The sequence below is a fragment of the Diuraphis noxia genome, unplaced genomic scaffold (genome assembly GCF_037042655.1).
Source record: "Diuraphis noxia isolate RWA-SAM2 unplaced genomic scaffold, SU_Dnox_SAM2 contig0002, whole genome shotgun sequence".
NCBI classification, from domain to species: domain Eukaryota; kingdom Metazoa; phylum Arthropoda; class Insecta; order Hemiptera; family Aphididae; genus Diuraphis; species Diuraphis noxia.
Genome location: NW_028301712.1, coordinates 76,059,284 through 76,083,967, shown reverse-complemented (window position 1 = coordinate 76,083,967; position 24,684 = coordinate 76,059,284). Strand labels below are relative to the sequence as shown.

Genomic DNA, 24,684 nt, shown 5'->3' with positions numbered 1-24,684 from the left:
GCAATAACAGTTTTTGACAATTAAGTATTATTGTCATTGAATTTTTTTATGGTGTAGGTATCAAAAACAAAATATACATTCATATAAATGGATGTATAGAAGTTAAAAATAACGATAAAATAATTAATATTTAATTAATAATATTAATACTTATAGTATTCAGCACAGTGACGTGGCAAAGAGTAATTTCAGAGGCACACACGTCACATAATATAACAGCGGAAATTAATAATTAAAGATTATACAATTGATAAAGTTAAAATATTTTACAAAAATATATAATAATGAAAGTATACCGTTTATGTAGACGAATACCTAGTATAATATTAGCATAAATATTTGAAAAAAAATTCTACAGTTTCAATTTACGTTTAACGCTGAGCGCATAGGCGCCCGCAGGGGAGGGCAAGCTGGGGCATTTGCTCCCCTGGCTTTTTCAAAATATTTTTTTTAATTGAATGTTTTAAGATAAATTACTATATACAGTATATACTATACATAGTATACAACAAATTTAAAGTATAAAATAAGTTGTAATATAATAAAATATAATATATTGTATACGAGTATAATAAAAAAGGTTATTATTTTAAAATACCTATAGTAAAATTATAATATTTATCCTCAAATCCTAACATTGCCCCCCCCCCCCTAGAAAAATTTCCGCGGGCGCCTATGGCTGAGCGTTGTGTTCAACGATTTGTTGTCACCTATGTATGCGAAGTATTCACTTTTAAGCGAAAATATTACCTAATATTAATATACACATTAAATAGGTAGTTAAAAATACGTATTTTTTCAATTAGCTATATTGTTTAATATAAAAACACGTTTTTTTTTTTTGGACATACAATGATTTAAATATTATATTTTATGATATACGGCCCAATCAAGCTATTGTAAAATGTATTTATGAAAATCTCATAAGAAATCATGTATTGAATTTTCAAGCTCTTTAATAAAGGATTAAGGTAAAAAATTAGCTAATTAGATAATAATTACTATAACTAAATTATTAGCTAATAAATAAAATATTACAATATTGTATGTACCTATTCTACTGTTGTACCACTCCCACTAGAGGGTGTAATATTATATTATCAACATATAGGCACAAATCGCTCAAGTTTTTTGGTTGGTTAGATATAATATTTTCCAAAAATCTAATATGCTTAGTATCAAATATTGATTTTTGAATTCGGGGAACTAAATCCATCCCACTCTATTTATGCCAATAGTTATTAGTATTTAGTGTTATTACTTATTAACAACTAACCCAATAAGACTATATTCAGTATTCTGATTTCTGAGCATTCACGAAAATATAACAATATTCAGTGACGGAATGTTCGGAAACTGTGTGCAGTGTCGCCGTTTTCTAAATAAAAAAATAAACTAACGTGTTATATCTTATATGCGAACAATAATCGTTTTAGGTTTTTGAAGAATAACCAGTCAGCAAAAAAATTCTACTATCACTTATCGTAACAACCGAAAATTATAGTAAGCACGTCGATTTATAATAAATTTATAATAAATCATTATACGACGTTCATTACATTACAAAAACGTCCGTCAGGGGCGGTGACAATTAGGGACAGCAGCTATTGCTGGCTCACTGTTCTTGATAACAATTGATAAATGACAAGGTTCAGCGAATTAAAAAACGATTCCTGACTCCGCTGTTGTCACTATAATTTCGTCATGAATTTATTGTCTTTTAATCTTTAGTCTACCTTTTTCTATGTTTATTGTTTTCGTATTTTATATTAATGCAAATTTTTATTGTTTAATTTTTTGGTACTTAATAGTTTATCTACAAAAAAATATTTATTTAATAAAATATTATCAGTTTATTTTAAAGACGTCGTGAACGCTTTACATAGCCGCATAAAAACTACCTATATTTTTGTTAAACACGTACTGAAAATCACTTCAGCAAAATGTTTAAATCGAATTTCGAAAAACTTCTTGGTAATTTGAACTATCTCGATCGCAATACTATAATATTATTGTATGTATTTAATGCAATGTTTTCATATAATTCAAATTTCCAGATAAAGTTACCAGCAATTTGTTGTTAGAAGCGGATTGGCCAACGACATTAGAAATATGTGATACAATACGGCAGAAGGATGTCCAGTAAGAAAATTATATTTTATACTAGTTTTAATATATTATTAATAGGTATCAAGATTAAAAACAATAGAAATAGGTGTAAACTATAAAGTGATAACAATCAACATTTCAAACAATTAATAAAATATGTCTTATTCATACATACATTGTATAAATGAGTTCCTACACTCATACTCAACATATTATTATAATATTATAAAAAAAAGTAGTTTAATAGCTTCATGTTCTACTAAATAATAATAATTTAAATATATGGCACGACCTTTAGAAAAAAATAAAAAATAATGTACTACCTATCTAATAATATTATTTTGAATTATTATTCATAGATTTTAACTTATAAAAAAATGATTTAAGATTTTCAAACTTAATTAACACTTGAAAGTTTATATATATCATCTAATACACTCATTTCTTTACTTATTGCTTACTCAAGTAAGTATTGAAAGTGTTCATGGTCTAATGATTATTTATTGAAAAACTTAATCCGGTTTCACATCTAATAGTCTATCTTGTCATACCCAAAAATATATAAGCATACATTTGGGGATTAGAATCTATAAATTATGAAATGTATAGTTATTAATCAGAATTGTTGCGAGTATACAAATGTATAGAAAGATGAATTTTTATTTGTTTTCCATACATATCTAACTTACTTTTTTTTCGGTTTTGAACCAAGACGTCACAGGAATTGCTTTCACATTCTTCCGCAACACCACTATCTTTATTTGACAACAAATAATTATACGTAAAGGCTTTCGCCACATGGGGGTAGAAGGGACAATACCCCGATTTACTCCCTCAAGGTTATACATTTTGATAGTTTACTATTTATTATCTTAATCTCTCTCTTACATCTACTCGAGCTGACCGGAGTCGGTCACCCTGGCAGTCTCGTTCCTTTCCGTCTTCCCGAGCCAAACAAAGTCCACTGTTCTTGTTTCTCGTTCACCAGATCGTCTTATGTTTCAGTATGGTCTGTCCCTCCCATGGGGATAAGGTAGAATGTGGTCGGTGACATCTCCGACGTGAGTGTGTGCGACTTGTTCCCCATCTTTGGTCCCGAGAGGTTCAGCTGCTTGTGGCTAACCTAATCTGCCGTCCAGCTCTCCCGTCACATATCTGAAACCTACTTACCTATGAATCATTACATGGCTTATCCATATTTTGATTTGATGTATTTATTTTAAGAAAAAGTTGATTTGCAAAAATAAGACTTAGCATATATTTATTATACATATATGTATATATTTATATATTCAATCGCTAATTATTTTTAATTTAGAAAGAAGACATTTATAAAAATCAATTAAAGTCTCTGCGATATTTGATTTTTAATTCATTGTTGCATTGCAAATCAATTGTTTCTATTTGCAGGGTAAGAGGCAACTTTTCAATATCACAACTAAAGGGATTTCTATAAATATATATTTTCTAAGATTTTAGGTCAAGGTCAGCAAAATTATGAAAACTTGTTCTTTGGCTATAATTTGGAGATTCCTATTATGAAGTATAAGAATATCATAAAAATATTTGTTTTTAAAAGATATTTTTTTGAGACCCATAAAAACCACAAACATTCTCCCTATCCAAGCCTTTCAAACAATTACCCTAACTTATTACTGGTAGCGTTATATGGTACATAAGACATAACAAATGCAGCCCTCCATAACGATCTAAAAATGCAAACAATAAACGAGCTTACTAAAAGCCACTATAAAAATTTCCATTTAAAAAAAATTAACCATCTGAACCCCTATATTAAAAACACGTCCAAAAAGTTTTTGTCAATTAAAAAGAAATTGACCTAGAGACCTTCTAAAATAAAAAATAAGTAAGAAATTTTCTGATATTCTGTTAATGATTAGTCTCCTCTTCATGTGATGAATATTTTTGTGTGTACTTATCTTATCATCCTTATTACTTAAGGTCGTCACACACTGCAGCGGTAGTGGTGGTGGTAGTGGTTACGGCAAAATGAAGCCGGACTCAATTTTACCGGCACCACAAAGACAAAAGAATTTTACCGCCACCGCTGCTGTGTGTGGCGACCTTTATTGTTTTTATCTAGTAATCAAATGGAATATATTTAAATAAAAAAAAGACATTTTTAATTGTTTACAATTAAATTCTGTAATATTAATAATTACATAAAATAGCAAATTGATATTTGATAGTAATGATACATTGATACCATATAACTACAAATTAATTGCAATGTATTCTAGTAATAAATTAAGTTCAAATATTGTATCTTAAAAACATTTTGGGATTTTTTTTAAATACTACTGTGATACTAATAAGCTGTAATGCTCCTATTTTATGATAGGTAAAGCCTGTAAATGTTTTGTTAATAAATAAAATACTTATCACAGATTTTTATATATTAGAAGTATAATATAATATAACAGATTCTTAAACTTGTATTTAGGTATTAAGCATTTATATTATTTATTATCTTTTTCAGACCAAAATTTGCACTCAATGCCATTAAGAAAAAACTCATTAGTCCAAATCCTCACACAGCTATGTACAGCTTATTAGTGAGTATTTGTTTAAAATAAAATAATCATATTTTTTACAACTAATAACATATTATTCTTAGGTTTTGGAATGTTGTGTTAAAAATTGTGGTCAATTAGTACATGATGAAGTTGGAACTAAGCCTTTTATGGAACAAATAAGAGAAATTATAAAAACAACACCACATGAAAATGTTAAGAACAAATTACTAGAACTATTACAGACGTGGGCGTTTGCTTTCCGAGCTATTCCAAAATATTGTGCTGTTCAGGTAATTATATTTTCTTGGCTATTTTTATTTATTTTTTAAAAATTTATTTACAATAAGACATTCCTATCATATAAAGCTATCTACTCTTGACTATTAAAATATAATAATTCATGGTCTATTAATTATTACAACATTATGTAGCTATTTAATTTTAAAAAGGAAGTATTGCTATTCTGAACATAATAATGTTTTATATATATATTTTTTTTTTTTGTAGGATACAGTTAACATAATGAAAGCTGAAGGTTATACATTTCCTGCACTTAAAGAAAGTGATGCTATGTTCAGTTCAGATGTAGCTCCTGGTTGGGAAGATTCTGATTGCTGTCATAGATGTCGTGTTAAATTTGGAATGGTTCAACGCAAAGTAATTTTTATTCAAGCTATTATGAAAAATAGTATATAAGTTAATATTGTTGTGAAAATAATTTTCTTTTTATTAGCACCATTGTCGTGCTTGTGGACAAGTTTTCTGTGCGCAATGTTCATCACGCTCTTGTACATTACCAAAATTTGGTATTGAGAAACCAGTGCGTGTTTGTGAAGCTTGCTTTGAAAAATCACAAAAGTACAAAATTCAAAATTTTATTCGTAAAGTATATTTTATAGAGATATTCTGGGTACCTTTCAATAACTTTATTACTAAATACCAGATATAATTTAATACCCATTGGGGCATTACTTGGTATCCATTTTTTAAAGAAATTATTTCAACCAATACTCAGTACTCGGGTTTTTGGTATTGGTTTAGTTGATGCTCGTCTATAAAGTATTCTCCCACTACTCAGGTTTAATAAATGCTCATCACTTATATCTCTCATATTTTTTCATAATTTGCAATACAATTTCAAATTATTATCGCAGATAAAAAAGGTACAAAAACTTATTTATTAGGTATATGCATGAAATTCAATTATTGGATGTTTTAAGAATAATGTTTGGTAAAATCTATTTACATAAATACCTTTTTGCCAATAATTTCTGAATATAGGACATATACGAGTTGGATCGACCATCAGTGGGAAAATACTTCCGGGGCAGGTGTCAACTAAATCAGTACCAGTTTTTTAAATTTATATTATTGATTAATGTTAATTATTACCTAATTAGATGTCATGTTAGTTGGCCAATATTCAATCTTATTGTTAATACATAACTTACCTATTACCGGCTAATACTATATTACATCTGGGTTTACTATAAGTTATTTACCTATAACATCTCTTAATTATTTAAATTTGACATATTACTAACTATGAATACTGCATTCAAAGATTTTATATTTTTATTTCTAAATTTTATTATTATTTTACCAATGTTTTTTATTGCAGACCTCAAATAAATAAAGGATCAGAAGACTTACCTATAGAATATCTTACCAGTTCTTTGGCTCAACAAAATCAAGTAATATATATTTCTTATTTGTTGGTTTTCCTTGGAGTGGTGGATTAAAAAGTTTAGGCTTATGATCAAACAGAACAAAACATTGAATAAAATCTTTATTTTTATTTTCGTCCTTTATTATTATTATCAATTATAATCATAAGTAAATAATTTGGTAGAATTATACATTTTAAGAGAACCTTCATGTTTTATTTTTATCTTTTTTTTAAATTTATTAATTTAATTGTTTCCATACACCAAATATTTTTACAATGTTTTTAAAATATTATAAAGCTAATCAATTGAGGTTTACAAATAAGTTTATAGATACATTTTAGCTTGATTATGAGTCTGGATAGTCCTCTTCTTGAGCTTCAACTGATTCAAGTAAAACATCTTGTGTTATGGCTCTAGTCTGCGATTTTTTGTTCTTTTCCCAATGTTGAACTGAAGGGCATCTTCTATTGTTTTTAATTTCAAATGAAATCTTTTAAATTGTTCACTGATCCATGTGGTGAAACATCTGATGATTTTCTACTAGTTACCATTTATTTTGATCTATTCTTTCCCTAAATTATTAGCTATTCAATTTAGAGTGAATAGTAAGATACTGTATTTTGAATATAAATCTGTAATTAAATATTACTATACACATTAATCAACTTATTCGTGGTAAGAATCATAACTGAGTTGTATATTAAAATTACTACGAAATAAAAACATTTGTCCACAAAACATTTTATTTCTTATATGAAATAATTTGAATAAATTATTTTATATTAGATACCAGCAGCTAATAGGAAAACAGAAGAAGAACTAAGAGAAGACGAAGAATTACAATTGGCTTTAGCTTTATCCCAATCTGAAGCAGAACAACAAAAAGTACTATAACAATCTAGATTTATAATAATGCAGTCTTATATTATTATGTATGTTGTATAATATGTTATACCTTCCAATAGGGGATACCTTTTATGAATTCCACTTCAATACCAGCAGCAAGATTATATTCTTCACCACCAGTAGTATGAACAAGTTTTTCATTCAATTAATTAAGTAATTTGGTATATATTAATTATTTATCTTTTCTTTCACAGACTGAAAAAAAGGTTGAGGTTGAGGCTGAAGATGATCCAGAATTGGCACATTATTTAAATCGTTCATACTGGGAAAGTCTGAAAATGGGAAATATAGCTAAAACAATGCAAACGAAAATGGCTTCAACAAATGTATGTATTATAATTATAATTTATAAACAAGTTTAATTTTAAGTTATCTATTAAATAATTTAGATGAATACCATTGAGTCACCAAACAATGAAATTAATCCTGTCATAAATAATGAACAACTTGATGACTCTGAGGAAATGGAAATGTTTATTACTTCCGTTAAATCACAGTTAGAAATTTTCGTTAATCGTATCAAATCAAACTTAAGCAGAGGTAGAACCGTTATTAATGGTGGTTCATTGGAGACATTTTACTCAAAGATAACACCTATGCATCAAAAGTTATTGCAATATATTCAACTACAAGATGAGAAAAGGTGTAAGTATAGATAATTATTGTCATAAATATTTGGGTTGGCAATGATTTTAAACCTACTACCCTAAATATAATGAACTAGTAACATTTGTTATATGTTTAATATATATTAAATAACAAACTTTTAAGTTCAATGTTTTTTTAAGCAAAATAAAATAATTACGACTCACTTAACGCTCTTTATACTTTTATAGATATTATGATTCATAGTTGTTTAATACTCTAATTATTAATATAGTAAAACCTCTGAATAGCGGACACATATAAAATGTCCGCTATTGGGAAAAATGAATAAAATAATATTTATGTTTTTATGTTTTTAAAAATTTTAATTTAATTTAATTATTTTTATTATTACATAATTATTAAGCCTACAACAGTGAAAAAAAATCTAATATTTTTGTTTGCTTTTTTTCTTGAATTCTTATTCTCTCAAAATTAGACTGAAGTTGACTAACCAGTAATAATGAATCTGTATCACTTGTATTAAGACAAAATGTCTTCAGCCGATTTGCTAACTGCAATGCTTCTATGAGCATAATTTTTTCTTTTTCGACGCCAGTTGTATCTTCTTCTGTATCTTGTTCAGTGTTATGTTTTTCATTCTCACTCATGTCATCATTGATAATGTCTTCAATGTTCAATGATAAGTCTTCGGTTTGTAAACATTCATTTATTGAAGAATAGTCCTTTGCTTTCGTTGGACATTCTGTTGAAGCTAGTTCCAATAACTTACTATTTAAATCCTCTATTTGTATTAAGTCTTCAATATTTTCTGACCCCTGAAACCAGGCTTTTAAAAAAACACTTGGTGACCGTTTCCTTATTAATTTTTTTGATTGGTGCTGTAGTCCACAGGACCGCATCAAGAACCGTCACATTTGGTATTTCATTTTTTCATTATCTATTGACGAAAGTACGTGTTTTAAAAGACTAATGTGGTAATGAGTTTTAAAATTTTGTATAACTCCAAAGTCAAGAGGTTGGCAAGTTGATGTCACGTTTGGTGGAAAAACTGCGAGTTTCACATTCTGTAAGTTCAAGTGGGGTGACTAGTTGCGTTATCAAGAAAAAAAATAACCTTTTGGCCTTGCATTTTTTTATCGAAATTCGATAGCATATCTTTCATCAATTCTTGAGTCATCCAAGCTTTATGATTAGCCTTCCACATTATTCCAAGTTTGTTAACAATAATGTTTTTAAAACACCGGGGTTTAAGTGCCTTTCCAATCACCAAAGGTGTTTCAAAATTACCCACTATATTAACGCACAGCATCACTGTAATTTGTTTTTTACTTATTTTTCCATCATTGCAATTCTTGTGGAGAGAACTTTGAGAGACATTGTTTTGTTGTTGGATAAATCACAGAAAAATAAGCCAGTTGCATCCAATGGTCTTTATCGGAAAAATAGAAATAAAACGAGTTCATGTTTCTCAGTTTATCTGTCTGTTATTTAGAGATATTCTAACACACAAGACTACGCAAACCTGTCCGCGTCCGTTATTCTGAGTTGTCTGCTTTTTAGAGGGGCGTAATTCATTATTTTTAGTGGGGTTATGCTGGGACCGTTAAATTTGTCCGTTATTGAGAAGTGTCCGCTAATTAGAGGTGTCCGTTTAGGGAGGTTTCACTGTAGTATTAAAAAACATAAAATAATAAGATAGTATTTCTGAATAGACTTATTAGTCTAGGTAAGGATAGCAAAATAGTTTTTATGTATTTTATGTTGTTAAGTAACTGTGATTTCGGGTAAAATAAATACTTGTTACGTAAAAGTAAAAAAAATATTAAATACATGATAAATATTTAGTATATATACTATATATTATATTAATTGAAAAAAATCTTTTTTTAGTATATTTTGAAAGGTTGCAAGACAAATTGGTTCAAGTTAAAGACACAAGGGCTGCACTGGATGCGATGAGAGATGATCATAAAGCAGCAATTCAACAAGAAGCTGCATTTGCTGAACAACAGAGGCAGATTCAGTTAGCTATGAAATTGGATGTATTGAGACAGAGAAAACAACAGTACCAACAAGTAATTACTAATTTCCTATTAACTTTTATTTGAATTAAAATGATTATTTGACTGCTTGTCTTGTAGTATCAACATCAAATGACTCTTCAACAAGTGCAACAACAAGAACAAGAAATGGCTATGAGAATGGAACATCAGAGGCAAAACTATCTTAATAGTAATATGTATGGCCCTAATTCTTTGCCAAGTGTTCCCACTGCACCTAATCCTTACATGTCACCTGGTCCTAGTAAGTAATAGAAATTTTTTATCTTTATTTTTTGCCGGGTTTTTTTGCTTATTTGAAGTTATTTATTCCCATCATGCCTCACCACACATCTCTATTCTACTCTGCTCTTTCTCTATCTCTGATTTATTGGAGCTTCAGATCTTTGATTCAGTTGCTCCACTAATGTCTTGTTCAATTTGGCTTCCAACTTTGTGACTTTGTTAACTATAAAAATCTGCTCTCCTTACATTTTCTGTCCAGGGCTTATTGCTGTGTACTGACAACTTGCTTAAAACATAATAAATACTAATATATAGATTTAACATGTCATAGTTATTAAATCTTTTAGTTATTTTTAATAAAAAAATTAATTAATTTGAGCTATTCTTTTAATGAGCTTTATTTTAAATAACAATAAAAACTGTTTATAATAACATCCAAGTCCTCAAGGGACCATTAAAAATTGTAATGCATTACTTATAATAACTATTCACATTATAATTTATATGGATAGAATTTTATCACAAATAATAATATTTGTCATACTTGTTATCTTATAGATTCATTGATGTCTTCTCAAATGCAAGATAATGGTATAAGGTATCCACAATCAACAGAACCAGCTCACTTTCAACATATTTCTCAACCTCAAGGTATATAGTATTAGATAGAGTAAATAATCATAGTAATAACAAATATATATAATTTGCAGGTTTTGTCACGAGACATGTGATACCTCAAAATCCAAATTCAATCACAAACAACCAATCAGTGAATTTACCTGCCAATGAATCCAATAACATGTCACAAGTCAATTCAAACATTCCTCAACCTATTTATCAACCACGCATGGTGCATATGGCCAGCACAATTAATTCAGGGATTCCTGTTAATCCAGCAATGAATCCCATTCACCAACAGCAGCTTCCTGGTGTTGGCTCTCACACACAGCCTATGATGCCTGGCCATCAACAACCTCAAATGCAAAATATGGGTCCACCACAACACCCGATTCCAGTAGGACAGCCAATGATACCCAGTCAACATCAGCAGCCAATGATGGGTCAGATATCTACTATGCCTTATGGTGGACCTGTTCATATGGGACAGTACGGTGCACACCAAATACCTAGTCAGCAAGTAAATCCACAGCCGTCCGCTCCAAACCAAGTAGAACAGCCCAAAGTTGAGCAACCCCAGGTCGCAGAGTTAATAAGTTTCGATTAATTAATATAATATTTCGCATTCCAAATATACACATTTTTAACATTTATTTAAAATTAATATTATATTATTTTAACTTTGTGGGTACATTATTCAATTGTTTATTATATACATATTATAAATTAAAAAATATATATAAATATATAAATAGTGCATTAAAAATTAACATGGAAAACAACCTTGTTAAACTACTTAATAATATAACTTGCACACACACATTCAATGTTGTTATATACAATTTCGAGGGGTTAATCATTTCATCTCATTGTCTAAAAAAATCTCGTTGGCAATAACATTGCATGATTTTTGTACAAACATTCATCATTATGAAAAAAATTAGTTCTATGGTTCAGCCGTAATAAGGTGTTCGGGTGTATGGAGTCCGGTTATCTTCTTCTTTGATTTTTTGATAATAACTGTAGGTCACCCACCACATGAACACATAAACACCTGTAAAACATGATAATGAGTGATGGCACAGTAATGTATATTAAATTTAGTATTTTATAACTTTTTTTTTTTTTTTTTATTATTATTAAAAGAAACTTTGTAAATTTTATAACTTAATTCATAGTATACTTACACACGCATAGCATACCAATCACTAGAACCGCAATGCTAGTGAAATAGAATTTATGAATCAAGAAATCAATAGTAGTGTATATCACAGATATGACTAGTCCAATGCATAACATGATCGTTAGTACTATCCAAGGAAGCATCAATATCTTCTTTCGCTGAAATAAAATCATCATGATGAGAAAACATTCTGCGAATATTTATTTTTATTTTTTTTTTTTGTTGCATCATCTCGTACTCACCATAAAAATCCCGACCAAAAGCAGAGACGATATTAATATAGTCATAAGCAGGTTGATTGCTACAATGATATGCACTGAAAATAAAACCAATATGATTATAATTATTTTAAATGATTTTATAAAAGTCATTTGAACATGGCAGAGCGCAGAGATCACGTAGAGAAGTGTTTTTACTTCGTACAAGTAGACAAAATAAATCATACTGATTACACACGGAAACAATTTTTTTTTTAACTATGGTTTGATGGTGTAGTTACTAGTTAGTTATTTAAAAAATAAAAACTTACCGACAGATTTGGGTAAGAAATCTATGACGATCGTCTGTATTTTGATGTCGTTAGTCAGAATCATGATCAGAGTGAATATGGCAATAACCTAAAAAAAGAAATCCGTTAGCCATGTGGTATGCGTCTGTTAAACTGGTGAGTGCTGTACAATTAATAACAATATATATAGGTACATCAATGTCCAACAGCGCGTGGATGTAATGCTTGGAACCTCAACAGAGTTTTAGGTTCTGGTCTGGTTTTTCTAAATCTAAGTTTTTTGGTTCTTATGAGGATAACACACTCGCTTTTTAAGGGGCTTAAGATAGGCAATTTTAATAACATTCTGAGAATAATTAAAATAGGTATTTAATCATAAATGATAAATATATTCAAATACTTATTCAGAGAATTTAAAAAATGATTCCATGTTAATACCAACTATGGTTGATGTGTAAAAATGACTAATGAGTTGTTAAAGAAAAATGGTTTCGCTTTGGATAGCCTGGATACACTTACGACTTACTACGATAGTTGGTAGGTGCATTATTTACGGTAGATTTACCAAATTTTCACACTATACAGGTCATAGATGTTGATTTTATCAGCGTTGTAGTGGTTTTTTTTTTTTTGATATTAATAAGTAGGTTAAACAGTATTTATTTTTTCTGGGCTAAAAAATAGTTTTTAATGTCTTGTAAAAAATTAAAACGCTACGACGTACATAAATGTCTTCTATAATATTATGTATGTTCGACATTTGGTAAGGCTATTGTGAAATCTGTCTCAAGAAGTTTGTCAAGCGCAAAAAAATTTAATGGATAAATTGTAGATGATGTGGAAATGTGGAATCCTCAAAAAGTTACAGGACAAATGGTTCTGGTTGTAGTTTTAGTGATTTACCCATAGGCGCAACTTGACTTCTAAAACGTGAGCTGCTATAATAAATTGTAAATGTCTCACAGAGCTGCAAGAGGGTGGGGACTTTGCCTCCACAGCTTCACACCCGCTATTATTAAATTTAAACTAGGTATCTTACAAGTTACAAATTTACAATAATCAATACTTTAAAACTTGATACCTAGTACCTACACATGTAAGACATGCTTCATATTAATGATAAAAACAATATATGTATGTATATATTTATTATGTTTATGTATACTAGGCACTACTGAGTATTTCTATTAATATATTAAGATTTAGCTGATAGAACTTATGGGGATTACCAGTAGTCCACCGTAGCATATTAAATCTTTTTAGTATTTAGTGCTTTTTGACGAGACCTATTGAGTATTGACTACAAATTGCTTATAAGATTTTCATTTTTCCGAAATATTATGTATTGTAATGCTAATACAGTCCATCAATATTTTGGTAATAGTTTATAACGAGTTAAATTGACCAAAATAATTAAATATTTTTTTGGCAAATATTTCATAACTCAAAATATAAAATTGATATTATTTCACTAAAATAAAATAATTAGGCATAAAAAATAAGGGGTAATAAATTAGAACTTGGGAGTGTTATAGACTCTTTTTCACACCCTATCTTCAGTTGTTTCAATTGATTTACCTATTGGTATATCGGTAATACAGGTAGATAATAGGTATACAAAATTAATGATGACCAATCGTTACACGTGTTTAATTGTTTAAAGACTAAGTAAGAATTAGTATGTGCAAAAAGTGATAAACAGCAATAGGCATATCCAGAACTTTTTATCGAAGAGGTGGTTAAAAATTTTTTTTGGCAAATTCTATCTGAAAATTATATATTAATGAAAATATTGTTATTATTACGATTTATCTAATCATAGTTTAATATCTATGGCGATGAGCCGATGACATTATAAAGATATATAACATAGAATATAGTAACATAGAACAATAGGTACAAATATTGTATTATTTTGTTAACTATCGTTGTACCTATAATAATATGTCAATGAAAAATATCATCTCGCTAATAACTTTTTAATGGGTTACGAAACTTAAGTACACGACAAATTTTAGATTGATGACAAGAATGTTCATAATTTTATAAATTATGATGATACCTATAATAAAAAAAAAGTAAAAACATTTAAATACATATACTTAATTTCGATCGAAACATGTCCCGAGTGTGTTTGGATACATATAGGCCCACCATCCGGACACGCCACCACGACGTAGTAATATAAGATCACAGAACACTAAAAGTATTTTTAAATGATTGTCCTAAAATGTCTGAGACTATAACCTCTTTCTCCTTTCATGTTTGAGAATTATTATTATTATTTTATAATTAATACAATTAACAGAAAGAAATTTTTACAATTTTCAGAATAATTCTGACAATCATTGTAGTTTTGGATTTTAATACTTCATGAAGTGTATATGAAGCTGACCATATTTAGGCTTCTATTTTTAGCTGTGTGTCTGTCCAGCATCAGAATACTCTGTAAGAAAGAACTTAACCCCTTTTCGCGTAATTTATAGCGATTATTTCTAGAGACTACCTATGCCACAAAAACTTAATCATATATTATAGTCCGTTGGTTCTGTTGTCGATATTTTTGACACTTATATCGTTTAACTATATATATCATTATTATTATTTGATTAATTTTTTTTTAATCTAATTTATTATTTTGCGGTACAGTTTCAATGTATCGCGCAAATAGCGATGAACAATGTTGTAAATATTAATGGATGTGGACGTTATGTTATTGCTCGAAATACCTATGACATGAAACTATTATTGTCGAGAAAATTATTTTATTTACGAGTTTGTGACCAACCCACCAACCCGAAAATGATAAGTAAGAAAAATTCGATTAAAATTAAGATAAATAGTTTACCTCGTGAAAATATTGGCCAAGGTTTTCAGGCGTTGAACGCGAATTGATCGCTCGAAAGGAAAATATTCACATTTTTGCGCGTCATCGTATTATATCAGATAGGTAACATTAAGTGTTACGTCACCGACGTTTAATAAACATCTCTAATTGAAATTTAACATAATTCAAAATTAATTAGGTACTTATATACCTATTTAACATGTGTTGGTTAATTTTGAAATTTTATATTAAATGTACTTATATACATAAGACTCATCATGCGTTTCATCGACTCTGTTTGTAGAATTATTTGTTTTTGTATACACAGGTGACCAGACATTTTTTTTGTGCCATGATTTATATGTAAAAATCATTTATAGTGTATAGCTAGAAAACAAGCAGCCGGCAAGAATATATTATCATTAACATAATTTTTATCTGTTGAATTTTTACGGTAAATTTAATCAAACTTTGTATGTGTACCAAATATATTCAATCTGTGTTTTTTCTAGAATATCAAATTGCTTAAGAATAATATCATAATATGCTAAGTTTAAAAACATAAAAATATTCTACATCAATAAAACTTTTGATCAAATTATAGCTGTTTGTGAGTTATGTTTTAAACTATTTTTTATTTATGATTTCTCCGTAATTACCGTGTCATTATCTCATATCGCTGGGATGCAGAAATAGGAAAGATTCTTAATGTTATTGTTAGAGCTTAAATGTTTATGACTTTGCATTTTTTTTTTTTGCTAGTAACTTTTTATACAATAATACTCATAATATGAATAGTAATATTTCATAAAAACTTACAAAAATAATATTATTTTATATTATTTTTGTAAATTACTATAGTATAAAAACGAATATATCTACTTACGTATTATACATAGCATATTATATTATTTATATTATTATGATGTTGGATTTTACATAAATATACCATTTAAAAACATTTTAATATTTAAACTAAGCCAATCTGTCGATTTAAATGTATATAAAATGTCATAGGTATTATAATTTATTTTAGGATCCGTTTATTTGGAAGATATATTATAGTTTCACAATATTGCTTACTGATGCAAATGATAGGAAGTGCATAATTGATTAGATATTTCATTTAAATACGTCGAGAGAGAATGGGCGTATAAAATAATATAATAGAAATAAATGCAATAAATTGAATTTTGAGCAAATGTTTTTCAATGTCAAACTTGTTTTGTTTTTATTTTTAATAAAATGGCGTAAGAATAATTTTACTATTTAAATATGTAATAAAGCAACTTTAACGATCAACAAAATGCGCCTACCACACTAACTTGAACATAATAAATGACCTTTAGCATCTATCATTAAACACGCACATATACCTACCTAAGACCATAAAATCATATAGCAACGGTGATGATCAGCTACAACTATATCTATACAATAACCGACGAAACTTTAAGTTCATCTAAATATTATTACAACGATATAATATTATATTTTATAATATTGTTTTGGTCGATTTTGTAACGTAGAATATGGAGTTGGATTGAATTCACAATTATTTAAAATTTATTTTAAATTGTTCACTATTTGTCCGGGAAGCGACCGATCGTTCAAAGAGCGGGGACCGGGGACCTACATAATTTTGACCCCTGAAACTTATTTTTTACTTAAGAACTATGTTTTTTTTTAAAGTTCATTGATTATGTGCGATCACTAATCTAATCTTCCTCAAATATTTTTAAAGTCCTACGAAAAATACACAATTTATTCATCTATTGAAATGTACCTTAGTGCATTCCCTCGATGAACAGTTCCCACCCGTTCCTGGTTTTTGAGCTGGAAAAAAAAGAAAAAAGGTCCTATTCCCTAAAATGTGGTCAAATGACCATCCATGTCAATGCGAAATTCTATTTTATCGAGTCTTTTATTGTTATAGTCGTTAGTTTCTAAATATAAAATCATATTAATGTTTATTTTGATGATCAAAAGAGTAAATTATATATAACCTTTTCGATTGTTTATTTATTGTGTATTATATTGCTGTTATATTGTTATATTGTTATTGCTGATATTTGCTAGCAATACGATATTCTTTTTGGAAATAATAACGCGTACCTAACTGAATAATATTATACTATTTTTTTCAAAACTGCTTGGTCGTATAGTTAAAATAGACGTTTCCATCGTTCTAAATATTGTAACGTACTAGTGAATATGTGCCAAGGAAAATTATTATTATAAATCTGGAATTGTTGACCTCTATTATTAATAATATAATTCATATTTGATTCCAGACGTCAGATACCCTGCATACCCTCGTAAAAAATCGTTTAAAAAATAACTTTTATGGGTCAGCGTAATATCGCATGCCTGTATAAGTGTGCTTGATCGAGTGTTCTGTCTTTTACACATCTATATTATATACAAGAAACCATCATCTGATAATCACTATATTGGTTTCGTCGTTACTATAATAGCAGCTAGGCCCCTAAATGATGAATAAATAAACACAATATACCTATATATATTGAACAAACAATTTCTCGTTTTTACACATTTGCATCGCATCGACGTGCTTACTATGCTAAATATAATACTTGTTATCGTCTCGCTAAGCAACTGGCAGAATATCGAAATGCGCAGTAAAGTATGTGGATAAAAAAAAAAAAAAAACGTGCTGTACTGCTGTAACGCGTCATAATATACCAATGTACTCACATACATAACATAACATATCTAAAACCTAAGTCTAATAAATTTAGTTGTCTCGAATAAAAACTTTTTTTATGCACACACGTCAAGGCTATGTCTGAGAATGATTTTGGAGTTAAAATAATGTTCGGAAGGTCTGCGCGTACCTAATCTATGCAATGTGATATTTTGTTAATAATATCTACCAACTATAGTAATATTATAATTTTATTACAGTCGATTCTCTATGTAACTCGAAACATACAAAAGTTTTATTTATTTTTATTTCCCTACTTGAGATCAGAGTTATATCTAACATCGATTATAGGCATTATTTGGTCCTCTTTTAGGCCAAATTGTTAAGTATTTTTACTTTGTGTCAATAGTTATACATTATTAAAAAATAACTTTATATTTTATATTTTTATTATATTATTATGTTTTAAAATTCATAATTAATAATTTCGAAGTGTCAAGTTCAACAATAACGTAAGGAAAAATCGTTACTATTATACTGATTATTTTAGTTTGCTAGAACGTGTCGTTATCTGCGACTATCCTGCAATCAGAATTAAGAGTTATACATAAACATAAAAAGGCGATTCTCATTTTAAAAACGAAGTAATTGTCACCAGTCACCAAACGACGCTCTTTAGTCTTTAAATGGTATAAAGATCTAAAATCTAAAATATGTTCATAACAAGAAAACTTCAAAAAGTCAAAAATCAAAATTTGAATAAATTCGTGATCAAAGGAAAAAATGGGGGTGAGCACTGAGCATGCTTGGTGAATTACGCTGTATAATAGCAACATAAATAAGTTGAAACATAATATTATATCAATAGTGTTTATAAAATGTTCCTATAGAAATGAAATTTAATGAAATTACGATTTATAAAACTAAATTTTATTCAGGAATTATACATTTTTCAACACTATTACTTAGGTAGTTCGAAATATTTACAAATTGGCTGAATCAATAAGTTGTGTGCCCTATTAAAAAAAAGGTCGGTAGATTCGATAGGTTATTGCACTAATAAAAAAAGGGTCTGGTGGAATCGATGAATACTCATAGTTTTATATTGATTCAGGGCTCAGGCGATTGTTTGGTTTTTGCTTCCATACATTATATTGAGTTCATGTTTTAATAGCTCAAATTCATCGTCTTCTACCTTCTAATCATAAAATTGATATCTTAATACCTATACAAATGACGAAATATTTTATGTTTATTTATACTTCCAAACAGGTACATTAAAAATCGATCGATACTCGTAGTGTCACCAAATAACAAGACAAATCGATTACCATAAGGCAGAAAATGTGCTCCCATGCTAATATTATAATGCTATTTAAGTAAAAGTACATCTCGTGTGACCAGTTTCTATGCAGGGTCGAAAATCAGATATTTAGAGCCTTAGAGGAGATACTTGAAGGTAAGACGAGTGAATGAAGTTGAAAGTAAAACTCTTATGCATTATCTGATGAGAAAACTGTAGCTGATTATATTGGTTTTTAAACTTAAAACTGCAAGGTATTCTAGTTAGAAGTTATGTGCATATAGTTAGTAGTTACACCTTACACACCTTAGTATAGGTACTTGGAAAAATAAGCCGATTACAAATAAATCTTAATAGTTTATCCTTATGCTTATTCTTATATATATTTCTTTAATTAATATCGTCAAAAAATATTATACAGCCATCATTATTATCATCTTGGTAATCTCTAGATTTTAATTGTGTTTCGATAAACATATAAACATAGAATAAAACCATTTATACAACGTAGATAAAACTGATACAAGTATAGGAACTGTTATTTATTATTTATTTACTAAACAAAATATTTTGATCATAATATAAATTCGCTTGGTTAGGTATAGTCAATTTTATTTTACTTATTTCTAACGTGATTGCCTGTAAATCCATTATAGGTACTGATGTTTTGAAATTTATGTTTTATAATTTAAATATTAAAACCAAATATTCTGTATACACATTAAAAGTATAAAAAACCATTTTTTTATTGTTAGAACTATAAAAAGCTGTGTTGCTACCTACAACGTAAAAATACTTATTTTCAACTTAATTACATTAAATGTTGTTATTTTTTTTCATAATATTTGTCAACTATGTTAAATAGTAGGATATAACTTATATTCTATTAAGTAGGTTATTAATTTAACTAAAATACCTATGCGCAATTTTCTATATAGTAGTTAATTAAATTTCATCATGTACATCATAAATATATTACATTTATTACATGGATTATAAATTTTGAGAGAATTCATTTAAATTTTTCAAGGGGAAAGCTAAAAGCTGTTTATGAATAATAACGTATAATGTAAGACGTTATATGACTCACAAGTCGTAACCGTCAACGAGTTCAAGCTTTTAATAAAATTCGTTAGCGCAATCCGAAATAATAATGGGTTTTAAGTACGATAATTAAAAAGTTTTTTAAATGTCATTAGGAGATATACCCTTAACGAACGTAAGAGCCACGGCACACGGTATAGTTAAAAATATTAAATGGCCCCGGCAAGAGCTTGAACGTCAAAAGTTCAAAACTACAAATAAAGTTTCGTCAGCGTAATTATTCCCAATCACATTATACGTTTAGAAAAATATTTTTAATGATATACCTTCTTCTATACACCTTACCTAATGGCCTAATAAACCTAATGTGTGCTGTCATACACAAAATAATTATTCTGCAAAATCACGATACAAATATTATAAATATAATAAATATAAATATAAATACAAATCTTCGTCCCTTTCAAGATATCAAGCATTATTATTTTAACATAATTAATTTGTAGAATAGGTACCTACCTATTTGATTGATGTATACAATCCTTCAAAAAGTATTACAATGTTTATTCATATAATACCTATAAATAATTTATAATAATTATGAGTGTTATAAATTTGAATAAAACATTAACAAAAAAATAAATATATATGTATGAATTACTATAAAATCTGTTTAAAAGCGTACAAAAGTACAACATTGTGTTTGATATTATGCCGATATAATATTATGATGGCAGTAATTTATGGATATAGATTTTTATTTTGTTTTGTATAATTTTGATATTTTATCACATTATTACTGTTTGGTGTTCATTAAAACAACCTGAGGGCGTTATAATACGTTCAATCAAATATTTGGTTCAGTATAACTTTATCGTTATATATAGTAGTTGTACCTATAACATAATATTATTATCGATTACATTCACCAATTACATAGAATTAGTGTGATTTTATTATTTTAGTAATTTAGTTTATTAATAATAAATTATTAATAGATCTAACTGATATAGTTAGCAGTTAAGTTTATAAAATACAATTGAATACATTATACACAGTGAATAACCTACGTGGAATTTCGAAAATAAATCTAATCGATAATACATTAATTTGGCATCGACGTGTTTTACCATAGAAACATTAAATTATCGAATAAACAAAGAATTATTAGCGTAATCATTAAATATAAATAATGAAATTGGTTTTCTATGAATATTATTTTCGTCAACTGCTGATTGTATAAATATTATTCCTTTCATATACAACTACAGTTCTCAGTCCAAATAACATATTATGCAATAAAACATAAAACCCTACTTACAGAAGAGCTAGAAATATTGCATTATTTTGGTGTTGATTTTACTTTTATTTTCTCTGTCTATTAAAAGTTTTAAGTATAATATATTTAGAATTTTAAACTTATTAAAAATAAACACTGTAAATTGTAAGTAAATTATTAAGTTTATACAGATAATATGTTAAATAATCGGTTAGTTGGCGAATAATGAACAGTTTCATAAGCAATATGATTTGATTTTTATATATTAATATCAAATTTTATTTTAACTCTTGATTCCTATAAATCCAACCTATCTACCATAAAAAATATAAAACAACAAGTTGTTAAACAAATTACTTTAATACAATATACGAGTAGTTAAAATTGTGGCAAAACAACCAGATAATATTAGATATTATTTTGATCAAAATAATTTAGAGTGGAATTTTCGTATATGTAAAAATACAATATTAAGGGATGGGGTACCTAGGAAAATGTAAACTATATTTTTGAAACACGATATTTTGTATTTTTGTTATTAATTATCAATTTATTGAATGTGTTAGGATAGCATTTTTAAATTAAGTATAATAATTCTAATCGAATAGGAATGGACTTTAAGCTGATGCGCAAAGATAACGATCAAGACGTCAATACTTCTACTTATATAGTAACATTAGTAACTATAATTGAAAGAAAAATTTTTTTCTTAAACTAATTATTAAGTTAATTTATAATCATAACGATATCAAACTATTACATGTGTTGTAGGTGTGATTGGATTATTTATGTTAAATGTGGAGCATTTTTAACAAATAAATGTACAACTATACCGTTGTTTTAAACAGAAAAATTGGTTTCAAACTTTAAACAGATGTTAATCAATGTGTCAAGACATGGTGATTTTTATAATATACGCTTATCTATTCTATAATGATTAATGAGTAATACCAGATTTTACCCAAATATCTATATATTATATATAGTTGAAAATTAATTAAGTATATACCTAGGTAAATTTACATTGAACTATTGCTTTGTGGTTTTTTTTTATCAACTAACTTACCTAAATCTTTTTGTACTTACAGTTTATGGCCACAATTTTCGTAACAAATATTAATTTTACGCTATAGACTCTTACACCAAACAAAATTAAGAGCATAAAGATCATATTTTGTATCAACTATAAATTTGTAATGCATACCTATGATGTATAACAAGTTAGATAAATAAAATCGTATGGATATTAGAAGATCTGTAATTTTTTTTTCACTTATTTAGTAATAATGATGATGTATTTATGACTTCGAATTAAAAGCGTTTACAAGTCTTAATCATAAACAGAAAATGTGTAAATGCGTTTTTATTAAAGATGGTGTTTACGATAAATTGACTATTCTTATTTATTTTTTCTATCTAGGTCATATGAACTATTTTTCTGTTTAACTGGAACTCGTTCAAATCATGGTCATGTTATACAGACGCTGATGTCACTGGCTGCAGTGCCCTTTAATAGCAACTAATATATATATATCACGAGTGTCGCCCTTGAACTTTAGGCGTAACCTAAACGGTATTAACGACTTTTGGTGCTTTGACAAGTTTAATAATATACGATGATGATTAATAATAAACACACTGCCGGAAAGCGGTGTAACGTTTGATGTATATACGACAGGTACATTAATCTTTATATAATAAGTGTTGTGATGTATTATAGCCATTTTAGGTACTCTATTTAGTACATACCTAACTATATAATTGTACCGCAAATATTGTAATAATATAACGTCATACAGTGTACAACCCAGAGAAACTTATTGTTATTATAATTATTATTGCTGTTATTTACTATTCCGTAGACGCCGCTGATGATGGCTCCGGTCTTGAGTGGGCAACCCAGACACGACGTGAGCAACGGGAACTTTCGACCCATCTCGAAGACTGCGTTTACCGCGAAAAACTTAGGCAGAATACGACGGCACTCGTTGCACGTCTATCAGAGGATTTTTCAGTCGACTTATTGTACAGCACCGGCACACGACCGCGGAGATAAAAATATAAAAATATTCGATTATTAGATTTAATAGGAAAATGTTTTAATAACGTAGAGTGTTTATGGCGTTATTATTATTATTATTTTAATATTTTTTTTCCACGACTTGTGAACACCGTGTGCACACGCGACAAGCTCGACGGCCGCTCGAAACACAACTGCACACTATAATATAATACTAGTGAGTAGGTATACGACACTACACCGCCGCCGCCGCCGCCACCGCGAACCTTGTAGCGAGTGGCCCATAAATAGACTTGACCGTTGGCGAAAAAATAAAAACGCACTCGCCGCCCGGACCTACCTCTCCGGACATCGTGTACACACCACACAACACAATGTGATAAAATAATAATAATAACATCACCACGAGGCGACGATAATATAACGCTTATTAGCATATTATCGAAACCGGTACGTAGGTATATGTTATTACTTTTTAATGATGAAAAAAACGTTTTCACGATAGATTTTGAGCGTTTAATCAAAGCATTATAATCCTGGACGCCTTCGCCTATACCACCCTCTTCTCTCCACCCCCTCTCACACTCCGGCCGAAAATTCTGACGAGACTAGACGGGAGAGTAACTCGTTTGAAGGTTGGTATACCAACAGCCGGCACAGGTAATGGTAAACCCAAGAAGTATACACAAGTACCCATCAGCGTGCGTTTTAACGCGATGCACAAAAGTGAAGTCACATTTTGTGTAATAATCATAATAATATTATTTTGAATTTAAATTATTATTATTTTTAGCTATAATATATTTTTAGTACACTGCAATAATTAATAATATGATTACGAACCCGCTCGGCACTGATTTCTAGAAACTGATACTTTCTTATACGTACCGATTGAGTTTTAAAATAGGTATATCAGGATCGTGTTCACGGTAAAACCGGTGTAAAAGTGTCCCGGAAAAATCTGAACCAATGGCAAGTATGAGCGTGAAGTCGATATTTCCGATGTAGCATACTTATGCTATCTTTAGGAATTGACAGATTGCGCACAAAGCCACAAAATTACCTTTTTTTATAACAACCAATAATTTCGCTAAAAAAAAATTAAGTTCCATTGACAA

The 24,684-nt window shown here is 28.6% G+C and overlaps 2 protein-coding genes across 2 annotated transcripts; one reads left to right on the top strand and one right to left on the bottom strand.

Moving 5' to 3' along the window:
- Positions 1-1,679: 1,679 nt before the first annotated feature.
- Positions 1,680-11,486, top strand: Hrs (Hepatocyte growth factor regulated tyrosine kinase substrate). The gene is made up of 15 exons (XM_089219409.1): positions 1,680-1,974; positions 2,058-2,142; positions 4,610-4,685; positions 4,748-4,936; positions 5,154-5,303; positions 5,380-5,504; positions 6,268-6,340; positions 7,103-7,201; positions 7,282-7,344; positions 7,417-7,548; positions 7,612-7,867; positions 9,722-9,906; positions 9,973-10,135; positions 10,675-10,767; positions 10,827-11,486. The coding sequence occupies exons 1-15, from the start codon at positions 1,944-1,946 to the stop codon at positions 11,339-11,341; spliced, it is 2,235 nt and encodes a 744-aa protein (XP_089075535.1). The 5' UTR covers positions 1,680-1,943; the 3' UTR covers positions 11,342-11,486.
- On the bottom strand, positions 11,360-23,775 carry LOC107170149 (uncharacterized). The gene is made up of 5 exons (XM_089219410.1): positions 23,399-23,775; positions 12,447-12,534; positions 12,160-12,233; positions 11,922-12,075; positions 11,360-11,788 (listed from the first exon to the last, which is right to left on the bottom strand). Exons 1-5 carry the CDS (start codon positions 23,480-23,482, stop codon positions 11,688-11,690), a joined length of 501 nt encoding a protein of 166 aa, XP_089075536.1. The 5' UTR covers positions 23,483-23,775; the 3' UTR covers positions 11,360-11,687.
- Positions 23,776-24,684: the final 909 nt, after the last annotated feature.